At 40.3% G+C, this 10850-nt stretch overlaps 2 protein-coding genes across 3 annotated transcripts in view; both read right to left on the bottom strand.

Annotated features, from left to right (window-relative positions):
• Positions 1–5033: 5033 nt before the first annotated feature.
• On the bottom strand, positions 5034–9375 carry borcs5 (BLOC-1 related complex subunit 5). Of its 2 annotated transcripts, none has more exons than XM_035665120.1 (4): positions 8941–9375; positions 8232–8375; positions 7492–7649; positions 5034–6907 (listed from the first exon to the last, which is right to left on the bottom strand). In XM_035665120.1, exons 1-4 carry the CDS (start codon positions 8996–8998, stop codon positions 6674–6676), a joined length of 594 nt encoding a protein of 197 aa, XP_035521013.1. In that variant the 5' UTR covers positions 8999–9375; the 3' UTR covers positions 5034–6673. The 2 variants fall into 2 exon arrangements, with proteins under 2 accessions (XP_035521013.1, XP_035521014.1); XM_035665121.1 differs by lacking the exon at positions 8941–9375 and adding an exon at positions 8767–8921.
• A 303-nt stretch (positions 9376–9678) lies between these two features.
• Positions 9679–10850, bottom strand: part of smc1b (structural maintenance of chromosomes 1B) — a gene marked incomplete in the record, with an annotated part of 13219 nt that continues 12047 nt past the window's right edge. The window contains 2 exon segments of the mRNA XM_035664291.1: positions 9679–10346; positions 10461–10571. Coding sequence (XP_035520184.1) covers positions 10254–10346; positions 10461–10571 — 204 coding nt within the window.

Raw genomic sequence — 10850 nt, 5'->3', positions numbered from 1 at the left:
CATTGATGAAGTAGAATCACGATGCCCCGGGGGTAGGTGCAAATGTTGCGCTCTCGTTGAAACATTTTCTACTTGCACGATGTGTCTATGCTTCAGTTCCCGCCTCCCTGGGCAAATCTGTGTCTAATCACACACGCTTGCAAGTGTCCCAATACACCAGCCCAGGATCTCTAAGAATTAGGTCTATGTTGGACGATTGCTGATGCAGGACTGGAGTTCATATCTGCGATTAACCTTCATATTTTGGTTACACATGACCACGATCTATGGTTAGATTTAGTTTAATTCAAAGTCTTTTCTAAAGGCCATGGCACACCAAACATTCTCCAACAAACACAGACGTTTGTTTGGTGTGCCATGACTGTCTGTCCTTGTTTGGTCAGATTTTACATGTTCAATCTGTGTTTGTGTCTGTTTTAAGGAGGTCTGGTCAGTAAGCCTATAGTACTCGTATCCATAGAAACGCAGCTCGCGCATGCCCAGTATTAGCAGTAAACGAGAGACATTATAGTCCCTATAATTAGTATTTTGACGTCTTATAAGTGATCTAACCTTTTCCAACAGCCTGTAGTGCTGCTCTGGTGCGACTCGAAGTTGAATGACAAAATCAGATCGGTCCTCATTTTCCAGCTCACAACAAAGACGAAGAGCTCCCGTGTTGCCTTCTTAATAAAGACTGCTTACTCCCATGAATGTAAATAATACATCCATGCTTGCTTCAGATTTTCTTCCAATATATCTTCTGTGTTTGAGGAACACAGTCCAAGAAGTGTCTCTAAATCACAGCAGATCCCCTATTCATTCTCAATTTTGAGGTCATTTTTGAAAAACAAAGTTTGATCTGTTAAGTTTACGATTTAGTTTGGATTTGTTTGTTTGACCAATCAAAACCTTAATCATACCACAGTCAGATACTGAAGAAAGCAACATTTTTAAAATCGTTGGCCATTGATCATGGATAAAAACAGATGTTTTAGAGTTTTACAGAATTATCCAATACTGATGTGGTAGTCTGGTGATAAAGTTGGATACAAATATATTAGATCTTTTTCAGCTATGCTGATACTGACTACTGAAAACAACATAGTACTACACTTGAGATTTTTAAACAATTGATTTTTGTTTTCAAGCTAAAATGCCAAACATTACATCAGTTCCAACTTCTGCTTATTGTTAATTGAATATCTTTGAGTTTTGGACTGTGCGTTATGGACTGAGCAATTGCTGAAAAACGAATTAATTGATGATAAGGCAGAGTCAAAACTCACTACAAACCAAAATAAGCATTTAAGGTCAGGAAATGTGGCAACCTGGCTAAGCCTGCTGCCATTATGACCTGCACCCAAATACGCAACTGAAAACAGATAGATGGAGGGTCTGGAAAGTGTTTGCATGTCAAGTACCTTTGATTTAACACCGTGACTGCTGAGACGTAAAGAAACATTAAGAACTTTATGACGCCACTCTGCCGCCCTCTCTCTCCACACGTGAGCCAATGTCACCTCTCTTCCTTCCAGAGCAGGCCTTCCTAACTGATGCTGTAATGAGCTGCTGTTTGCGTGGCTACATGCTGTCTCAGATGAGACACGATGCTGTCACTCAGATTTCATGGCAGCAGCCCCTTTGGCACTGAATCACTATCCGAGTCCCTCACAGCCCCACATTGGATCAAAGGCGAGTTCTCAAACAATTTCTGTGTTATCTCTGGTGTAAAATGTCCTAATCCTGGGTTTATTTCTTCTTTTATATTACCGTTGTTAAATGTTTACTTAGCCAGAACATACTCTTCTTTACACCAATGACTAGGGCAGTTAACTTTGAGGGAGGATACGTTACACATGAATCTTTTGCCAAACCCCACATCTACAATCATTATGTGCTTTTGGCCGCTTTGCTGGAGCAGTTGGGGGCTAAGTGCCATGCTCAAGGGCACATAAATCATAGGTTTTCTCAACAAGACTGACTGGAGCTGTACAGTGGCCTGAGTGTTTAATGTGTTCAATTAAAAGTTGAAAATACCACATTCAGGCTTTTTTTTTTTTAAGGTGTAAACAAGTTTTATGGCTTGTGTATAATTAAACACTTTACTAATCAGTCATTATTTCAACATTTCTACACAGATATTCTGGCAAAGACTTTTGTGACATGATATAATGTTTTGGATTTACACTCTGCTGCCTACACAGCCTTGCACCTAATTCAATGATTGTCAAATTTAATCTGTGTGAGCTTTTAACTGTACCCGTTTATTACATAAACACCTGTGAGGTAAACAGCTAAACATGTCAATCTAAAGAGACAAGTTTACACCCAGTTGTTAGAATGTTTACTGCTGCTCGAGAGTGCAGAAAACCAGTGTTGTAAAGACCAAACCACGAAAACTGAATAATAAGGGACATTTCAATCCCCTAACAGCCAAGGTGTTGAAGTGTCCTCAAGCCAGAGCTGAACTGATTCCAACAGCAGCGTGGCAACAGCTGGTTCCAATTAAATGTTCCTCATTGCACTGTAAACAGGTGAAGTAGAGACCAAACAGCATCGGATTGAATTTGTTCATTCCGTATGTACTTACGGGTAAGCAGTAAATATACTAATGCCCTCCTAAACACTACTAATGTCATGGTATTTCAGCGGGAGGACACTCCTGGTCTGCTGGTGTCCTTGAGAGCATGACGGTGCAACGAAGCAACAAAGTGCTTTATTAGATGTCCCCTGATAGATCTGGTCTGAGGTAGAATCCATGTCTCCAGTAAGAGGGATAATGTTTGGCTGCCACTCAACAGGGAGGGTCCTCCGGGTATCTATCACTGGAGGTGACTGAGTGTCAAATAAAAAAGCAGTGCTGGGTAATTTTACAGGATGAAAGTCAATACAGTCAATACAGGCAATCATCTTAGGGACGCCTCTCGCCTTTCCTAAAGCTACTGACTGGTACAGTGAGTGCACAACGGTCCTGGCCAAATGATTTTCAGCCTGCTCAGAAGAGACACTGGGGCTGAATTTGGCACATGTACAGCCAGAACGTAGTGAGGTTTTTATTTTAATCAGTCATTCAAAGGAAGAGTTTGACATTTGAGTTTATAAATCTACTGTTGCAAAGACGTTTACTTAAAAAATGATGTTAAGAAAAATCACTGTAAATTGTAACAGTCTATTTTATTATCATCTATTATCATTTATAATGATTTTCATCATTGTTGAATATGAAGATGAATCATTTGGTCTGTAAATGTGTGAAAAAAGGCTGCAAATCCTCGCTTTAGACAAGCTGGAATCAGTCATTGTTTTCCAATCAATTGATTAATTATTTCAGTTTTAAATGACATAATAACTAAAAACTTAACAAATGAGAAGCTGGAACTAGGGAATGATGAATAAATGTATTCACTACAGATCCAAGCAACTTAAAATTCACACTATGAATGACATTTTCTGATATGACCTCAGACCACTGACAGAGTGGAATATTTGACTGAAATAATTTACATAGAAGGTTTTTCCCAGTTTCAGTCATATGTTGTCTGAAAACTCAAAATTCTACCCTTATTGTGGCACAATAGCCACTGTTGGTTTGAGTTTCACCCTAAAAGATGACAGGGATAAGAAGCCCAGACTTACTTTCATGTTCCCAATTTTGAGTGGGCAAAACAGGAAGGAAAAAGGGAGCAAACCAGCCTTTGATTTATATTCAAATGAGAAGTATACAGGGGAAATTGGATTTCTCTTTCATTTCAGAGAATGAATTTCCTGGTGGCAGATTGTATTGTATCATCTCGTGGCGTTAATATCCAGCTCTGAGCATCAGAAACTATTCTTCATTACAAAGACTCGGAGGAACTTTTGACAATTTCCATTTCTGTTCCAATGTTCAAACAATACACCCAAGGCCATTTAAGACATTTCTCACCCGTTTTAATTTACACATGAAAGGCAATAACATATCAAAGGAATTCTGCTTTAAATTCTAAAGAAAACTAGTGTCTGCCTTGTGTCCCTTATGTCAACGAACCCGGCTAATTCTGTACCTCAAAGCAAGCCAGCCGCAGGAGGATCCTTTTGTGGGTGTAATTGAGTTCAGCATGTTTTCATACGGCTGAAAAACTCAACAACCTACACAACCGTTCTCATCAGGCTGCACTGGCTCATGGGAAAAAACACCAGCACTAAATCCCGAGAGGAGCTGCTCTCCATTAACAGTAAGCCCTTTCTAAGCCTAACTCCTTATTCTGATTTGGTCTTCGAGTTTGATATAGACATGTAATGCCCAAGCCATACGCCCAGCCTCAAGGCTGCTGTAACGTTGCTAGCGCCACAAACAAAAGAAACGCCCCAAGTGGGTGCTATTGTATCCTTTTATAGTGGCTTTTCAACGTGGGAAATATATTAATTATTTAGCCAAATGAGAGAATGTGTAGGAATGACTATTCTGTTCAGAGGTTTCACACTTGTCATTTTTAATCTGCAAATCTATAGTAGGACAGTTATGGAAAAAACAGGGAATCCCAGAGACTACATCATATCTAATATGGGTCCAGGGCCTGATGTGTCTCATTTTGGGGGCCCTTAACACCTATAAGAACCACTGACCAAGGGTGCCGCAATATTACCTCACTTCTAAGAAGTTTGGTAACCACTGTAATCTCTGTAGTGGAAGAGGGTGGCACATGTACTGCAGATAAAACGACATGGTCAGATGAGATAAGGCTACCTGAAGCTCTAGTGTGTAGTCTTCAGTCAGTGTGTGAACAGAAACAACCCTTTTGCCCAAGTATCCTTCAGCATGACACTCAAGTTCTGACATACTCTGTGAAACTGTTTCAGGACTTTCAGCCTTAAAATGTGTGCGTTGAAGCCACAGACTGTGCTGAGTCATCTCTGGCACCACCCAGTGGACGTACATACGCACACACTGAAACTGCAACAAAAATAACAGTTTCTCCTTTTTTGTCTTATTCTTTATTGCCACACTGAACACTGACCACGGATTAGGTAAAGTGTTTGTTTACCCAAATATTTAGCCATGCGAATAGTTGATTTTATTTGCCCAAGTTCTGAGACATCTGCCTCTGAGATTTCTGTCGCCACCAAATATAATAAAGATGAATGTAACTGTTTTTGTGGCGCTTACAACATTGAAAAGTTATATTAACAATTTCAGAAGCAATGTCCTGGTTACTTTTTTCATAATACATATTCTACATTTCAATCACTGACAGGGTGTTTTGTTGACTCAACTGTGAACACCAAGAATATAACTGAACTGTGGAAGTGACAGATTTGTCAGGACCTGGACAAATAAAACCTATGTGCACAGACAGATAGCTATAGAGGTAAGGTTTTTGAAGCCTTTGGGTAAACTGACCCTTTAAGCCTAAAAGAGAAAAACACAGAACAGAACAGCAAGTTCCCTCGATCACTTTCCTCTGAGAGACCCAAAGATATGACCAACTGTTTCTAAAGTGCCACTTTTTATTCGGCAGTTTGAGGAGGCGAATCTTTGGTAGGTGTGATGTTTGGCTATCACTGTGACAACTTAATGCTGAAAGTGTGGTTGGTCAGAGATCTCTTGACAAGTGGGAAACTTGCTTGAATGTTTTCTGTCCACCTCTGCAACCATCTTCTGTACCAATCTGCTGAAGCGTCAGGGTCTCCCTTTGCATGCAAAGAGGCTTGACGCAACTGCTAGAGCGAATGTATCCAAATAAATTAAAGTTCCCTCATCAAAAAAGTTCACAACGTCATGAGAATATCTTCTGTTTACGGAGAAGTTTCTTTTTTCATTTCCACTGTACAGTACATCCGTGCTTCTTACGTAATCCAATGACAATAATCCGTCTTGGTCCTCTCCACGAGTCGCTTCATCGTTATATCCCAAAACGGTACGCCAATATTGTTTAAAAAATGAAAAGCTGTCAATCTGCACACAAGCAGCTCATGGAAGGGATGGCCAAACAGTGAGCGAGGCATATGGTGTGGGAGAATCACAAACACATTTGTAATAAAGATTAAGATCCAAAATCAGTCCACTGCCAGTTCTTCAGCGGCTCTGATGTTTTGGAAGATGTACGCAAACCTCCAGAGCAGCAGGAAGAAATGTGAGATACTTCTATGTTGCTCACAGCCATTTGAGTCTCTAAAACACATCTACTACGTTTTTTTTAAGGGTATGGATGGAGTTAATTCTGACTCAATCGATAAGGTTAATTCCTCCCCTGCCTTTAGATTAGCACTGAAGCCCTAACAGATTGTCAGTTTGATTCCCTGCAACATAAGGGATAAGGAATAATCTCTAGGCCCTCTGCAGTCGGGGTACATTTGATCCCAGAACTTCTGCTCCCGCAAAACAAGGTTGTGGTTAATTATAAATATGTGTGTGCTCAGTGGATGGGCTACGTACACTGTGGAGGATTAAGAGCGTGAGTGTTCAGCAAAACTTCCTACATTAAGAATAAAAAGAACTGATGACGACCTGCAGACCTGACTAGAGCAGCTGAGACGTTCAAACCTTAGCTCTACCTCTACTATGAAAACACAAAAACCTTAATGGGGTAAGATTCTTTGTACCCATGTACAGACTTAGCATCCCTACAGCTGAACAGACCTGCACTCTCTCCTGGACAGAGGTCTTGGATGGAGACTTGCGTAAGAAGCAGCTGTGTTGGCTTTAACGAGGCTACTTGGTGGCAGAATTCCCATCAGGCCTCATGCTGAAGGGCTCCAGGCGCTCGCTCTCAGGCAGCATGTTGTTGAGGCGCTCCATCAGCGGCACCGTCTGGTCGATGCCCATCTGGATGCGTCTCAGGATCATGGACATCTCGTTGACTTTCTGGATCTGCTCAGCGTACTTGGCGTAGCGTTTCTGGCGCTCCTGCATAATGCTGAACAAGGTTTCCACTGATAAGTCCATCTGGAAAGAAACAGGCGCGGGAGAGGGAAAGAGAGACAGTGTTTTTGCCTTTTTATGACACTTTGAGTCATCTCAAAGTAAAACAGAGACAAAATATCTCAGATAATTTATAACATTCTGCTTCACCACTAATAGATGAATATCATTTAAAACAGTAGAACCCGCTCAATGTACGGTACACACACAAGTCTGCAAATGTAACTGAGATTGAAGCAGAAACATGTTCATCATTCTATTCATTCTTTTTTTTTCAATTAATTATTAATTTAGTCTGTAAAATTTAGTAAAATGTAACATTTCTATCTCAATTTGTGCTGCCAATGCGAAGTCGTCAAACTACTTGTTTTGCCCAACCAAACATCAAAACACAAACGTATTTGTAATATAACTGACAGTGATCCCAGGCTTGCACATTTGAACTTAAATGATGAATGATGAATAAAATAAATACCATCTTATTAGTTCTAACAATAAAATGCTGTAATTTGATTTTCTGCTAATTGACTAATCATTTCCACTAGTAATACAATCTAAAATGGTTTTGGGGCGGAAAAATGTCACATACTGCACTGTGGTATTCTTACCTCCTTGATCCTCTTGACCAGGGCGTTCTGGTCGAAGGCCACGGCCTCAGCACACTGGTGGAGGTGGTCCTGGTAGCGGATGCAGAGCTGCAGAACCTGGGTAGTATCCAGCCTTTCCAGACACACACTGCTGGGTGACGTCTGGCCACTCAGCACTCCTGTGGAGAGTGAAGAGCAAATGACTTACATGGACACGTTGGAACAGAGTCACACTTGACAACAGTGTTACACTCGGTAATTATTGTAATTAGCGTTGCACAGGATCTGACAGAACTACCGCTCCTGCTATTTCAGGAGTGAGCCTACACAGGAACCTTGGCTCATTATCCACCTTCTAACACAGTGCTAATGGGTTGCGGTGATATTGGCTAATTTGAAAAACCTACTGGTGGGGATTGGTTGAAAATTAGATGAAACTGTCAATATCTTCATGTGAAAACTGAAATAGTACAAGTCAAATACAATATCGGCACACTTATTACTGATTCCTCACAATAAATCTAATTGAACTGAGCCACATTTGGATTAAAAAAGAACTTCTGTCGGACATCAACACTGCAGCGATCATACATATTGAAATATGGTGAAATGATATCTAATCTACTGGAAGCTATCAGCAGTGTGCACATATTGTCTGACTTGTGTTTAACGTAGGACCTGTAAGAATTTGTAGATGTGTGCACTGAAACTGAAATGATATCTATTAGTCAGTGTGGGTGGTTGTATATACTTAAAGTTACCTTTCAGAAGTGGCTGAAATGTAGGTATTTCTTGAAGCTTTATGACATCTGGGTCGTTGTGGATATTTCGCATTGACTGTGTCCCCTGGGCCACGACCACAATATCATCCATCTTCGCCTTCTGCTTGGCCGGAGAAGGCACCACTGCAATGACAACAATTCCAATAACATCAACAGATAGCACTTCAATATATATAATAAATCATAGGATGTGTGACAAATTAGAAAACCAGGATTACCTTCAGTTAAAACTTAAACAGCTGCACCTGGTCCAATGAACATCCAACTTATTACACATTTCCTCAAGTACTGCACTTAAATATGAGGAACATCCATTGTAAGTTACTTACATATACTTAAACTCTACTACTTTTTTAAATGTTTGATACTTGACAAATTAACTTATTTCAATGTTCAGCACTGTGTGAACTAACCTATAACTTGACCCCAGTTACAACTTCAAAATGTTGATGTAACATTAATGTTTTTGTGGTTAATATCTGTAATATGAGTGTAACACTGGTACTTTACTTACTGTTTATTGTTAGTTACTTTAAATGGGGGGGTCTGAGTACTTCTCCCAAGGCTGCATTTGGAAAACGATGCTTCTGATGAAACAGATAACCAGTCCAACACAAGACTGCTAACGTAACGTAACATCGGTCTTCTTCCATTGAAAACACAAACCCATGGCGGCGGTGTCACTCACCCGACGAGCTGTAGTCGGAGTGTTTGTGCTCCGCGTCTCCGCTCTGCTCGGCACCCATAGTGCTAACGCTGGGTTAGCTTTCAGTGTTGACCGTTTTCTGATACCCTGTCCTCGGAGACTTCATAGGACTTCCAAACACAGCCGAGCTAACGACCAGACAACCATGTCCGCAGGAAGGGAACTGAAAACCTGTTAGCGGGTTAGCTAGCTAACGTTAGCCACGTAGCAACTGTTCCTGCTGGCCGTCAACTAACGTTCACTAACGGTCACTAACGTTCACTAACGGTCACAGACTACCAGCCGACCTGAGTGCTATCTATCTTAAGAGCAGGTGATGAAGATAACACGGAGCTCACTCACAGTTCACCTATATTAACATCAATATAAGATACTACAGAGATGAGTACTGAGTTCACTCAGGGAACACTTCCGTAAATATTGATCACGGGGTTGTTCATGATACAGACAAGCCCATTACTGCCCCCTACTGCTCCCGAGGGCTAATGTCAGCAAGATATAGCGTCAATAAACCTCTACATCTATAACGTTATATAAAAAAAAATATGAATAGCTAGTAACAGTTCTTGGACAAACTAACATGGGCACTCAAACTATAACATGGACTGTGGGATCATGGCCTTTAAATCGGTAAAACTTACAAATGTCTGGTGCAATTGTGTCCCTGTGTGGCCAAAGAAGACCTTCAGAAATAATACACAGCAAAAAACACACAATATCTTCTGTAGATTGAATGTAACTTTAAATCTGGTAAGCATAACCTAACTACAAAATGATAAAAAAAAACAAGTTAGTAATACACTCAACATTCATCAGCTTTGAATAACACTGGACATCCTGAAGGATAAACAAGAACATTTTAGAAACCTGAACCAAGCTCTCTTTTAATGTTGTATTTGATATCTAACCACTTAAATGTTGTAATCCATAAGAGCAGCATCGATGTATTTAAGGCCATATTTGTGGGTCTTGTTGTCGACCACATTTTCACATGTAGGGGAATATAAACACAGAACCACATCCTCGACTGTCTCACTTATCCAGTAAAGGCTAAATATATAGAGGCTTTACCTGTTAGGCCAGGAAACCACTCCCATGAATTACAAAATACTTCAGTAAAAGCCTCAACTGAACACAGAAATGATCATTTGGTGTTTAAGATCAACTTATTTATCTGTACACCTTGTCAAAAGATGAAAACACAGAACCACTGATACAGTCAATGAACAAAAGTGTAAGAGACACACATGCAGAGGGGTCATGCAGTTGATTCAACGCTACATGAATCCCGTCTTCTACTTGTCTACTGGTTTCCCATTGTCCTCTTCAAGCAGAGGGTAGGGTCGCAGGTCCAGGGTCAGAATGCGGCTGAACATGCATTCATCAAACTGTGAAGAAGAAAATACCATGGTGACACACTGCCACATAGAAAGACTTCTTCTCCAACTGGCAACATGTTTTAAAAAGTTGATGTTGATGTAGAAGTTGATGTAAAAAGTTACATGTGAGTAAACTCCCAGCAAAGCCTCAGCCTTAGAGTAAAACTCCTCCTTCAGGGAGATGACAATGATCTGCATGTTGTCCCTGGACTCATCTCTGATGTAACTGGTCACCTGGATACAAACAAAACATCCACACAAGGCACGCACTAATATAATCCATACAAATTAGGTAATAGTCTAATAGTGCACAGCTGAACACACACAAACCTTATAAAACATTGTAATTATTAAAAAAACATTTGGAAATTCAAATGGTGCTAATTTCCCTGAAGTTGAATTATTACAGATTAGGGCTGCATCAGAAAATTTGTCATCCGTCTCAATTAATCTCTCTCTATATATATATGGGGTATTTTTTATTGATACATTTAAAATAACAGTACTGTTAAA

Source organism: Morone saxatilis, unplaced genomic scaffold (genome assembly GCF_004916995.1).
Source record: "Morone saxatilis isolate NCDOM2014 unplaced genomic scaffold, NCSU_SB_2.0 Contig2, whole genome shotgun sequence".
NCBI lineage: Eukaryota > Metazoa > Chordata > Actinopteri > Moronidae > Morone > Morone saxatilis.
Note: the sequence above shows the minus strand (reverse complement) of the source record. Positions and strands in the feature narration are given on the sequence as shown.

Coding starts and splice junctions, on each gene's coding strand:
- borcs5 (XM_035665120.1), bottom strand. CDS start 8,998: ATGGGTGCCGAGCAGAGCGGAGACGCGGAGCACAAACACTCCGACTAC. Junction 8,376..8,940: donor CTCCGACTACAGCTCGTCGG/GTGAGTGACACC, acceptor TTGTCATTGCAG/TGGTGCCTTCTCCGGCCAAG. Junction 7,650..8,231: donor ATTTCAGCCACTTCTGAAAG/GTAACTTTAAGT, acceptor CACTCTCCACAG/GAGTGCTGAGTGGCCAGACG.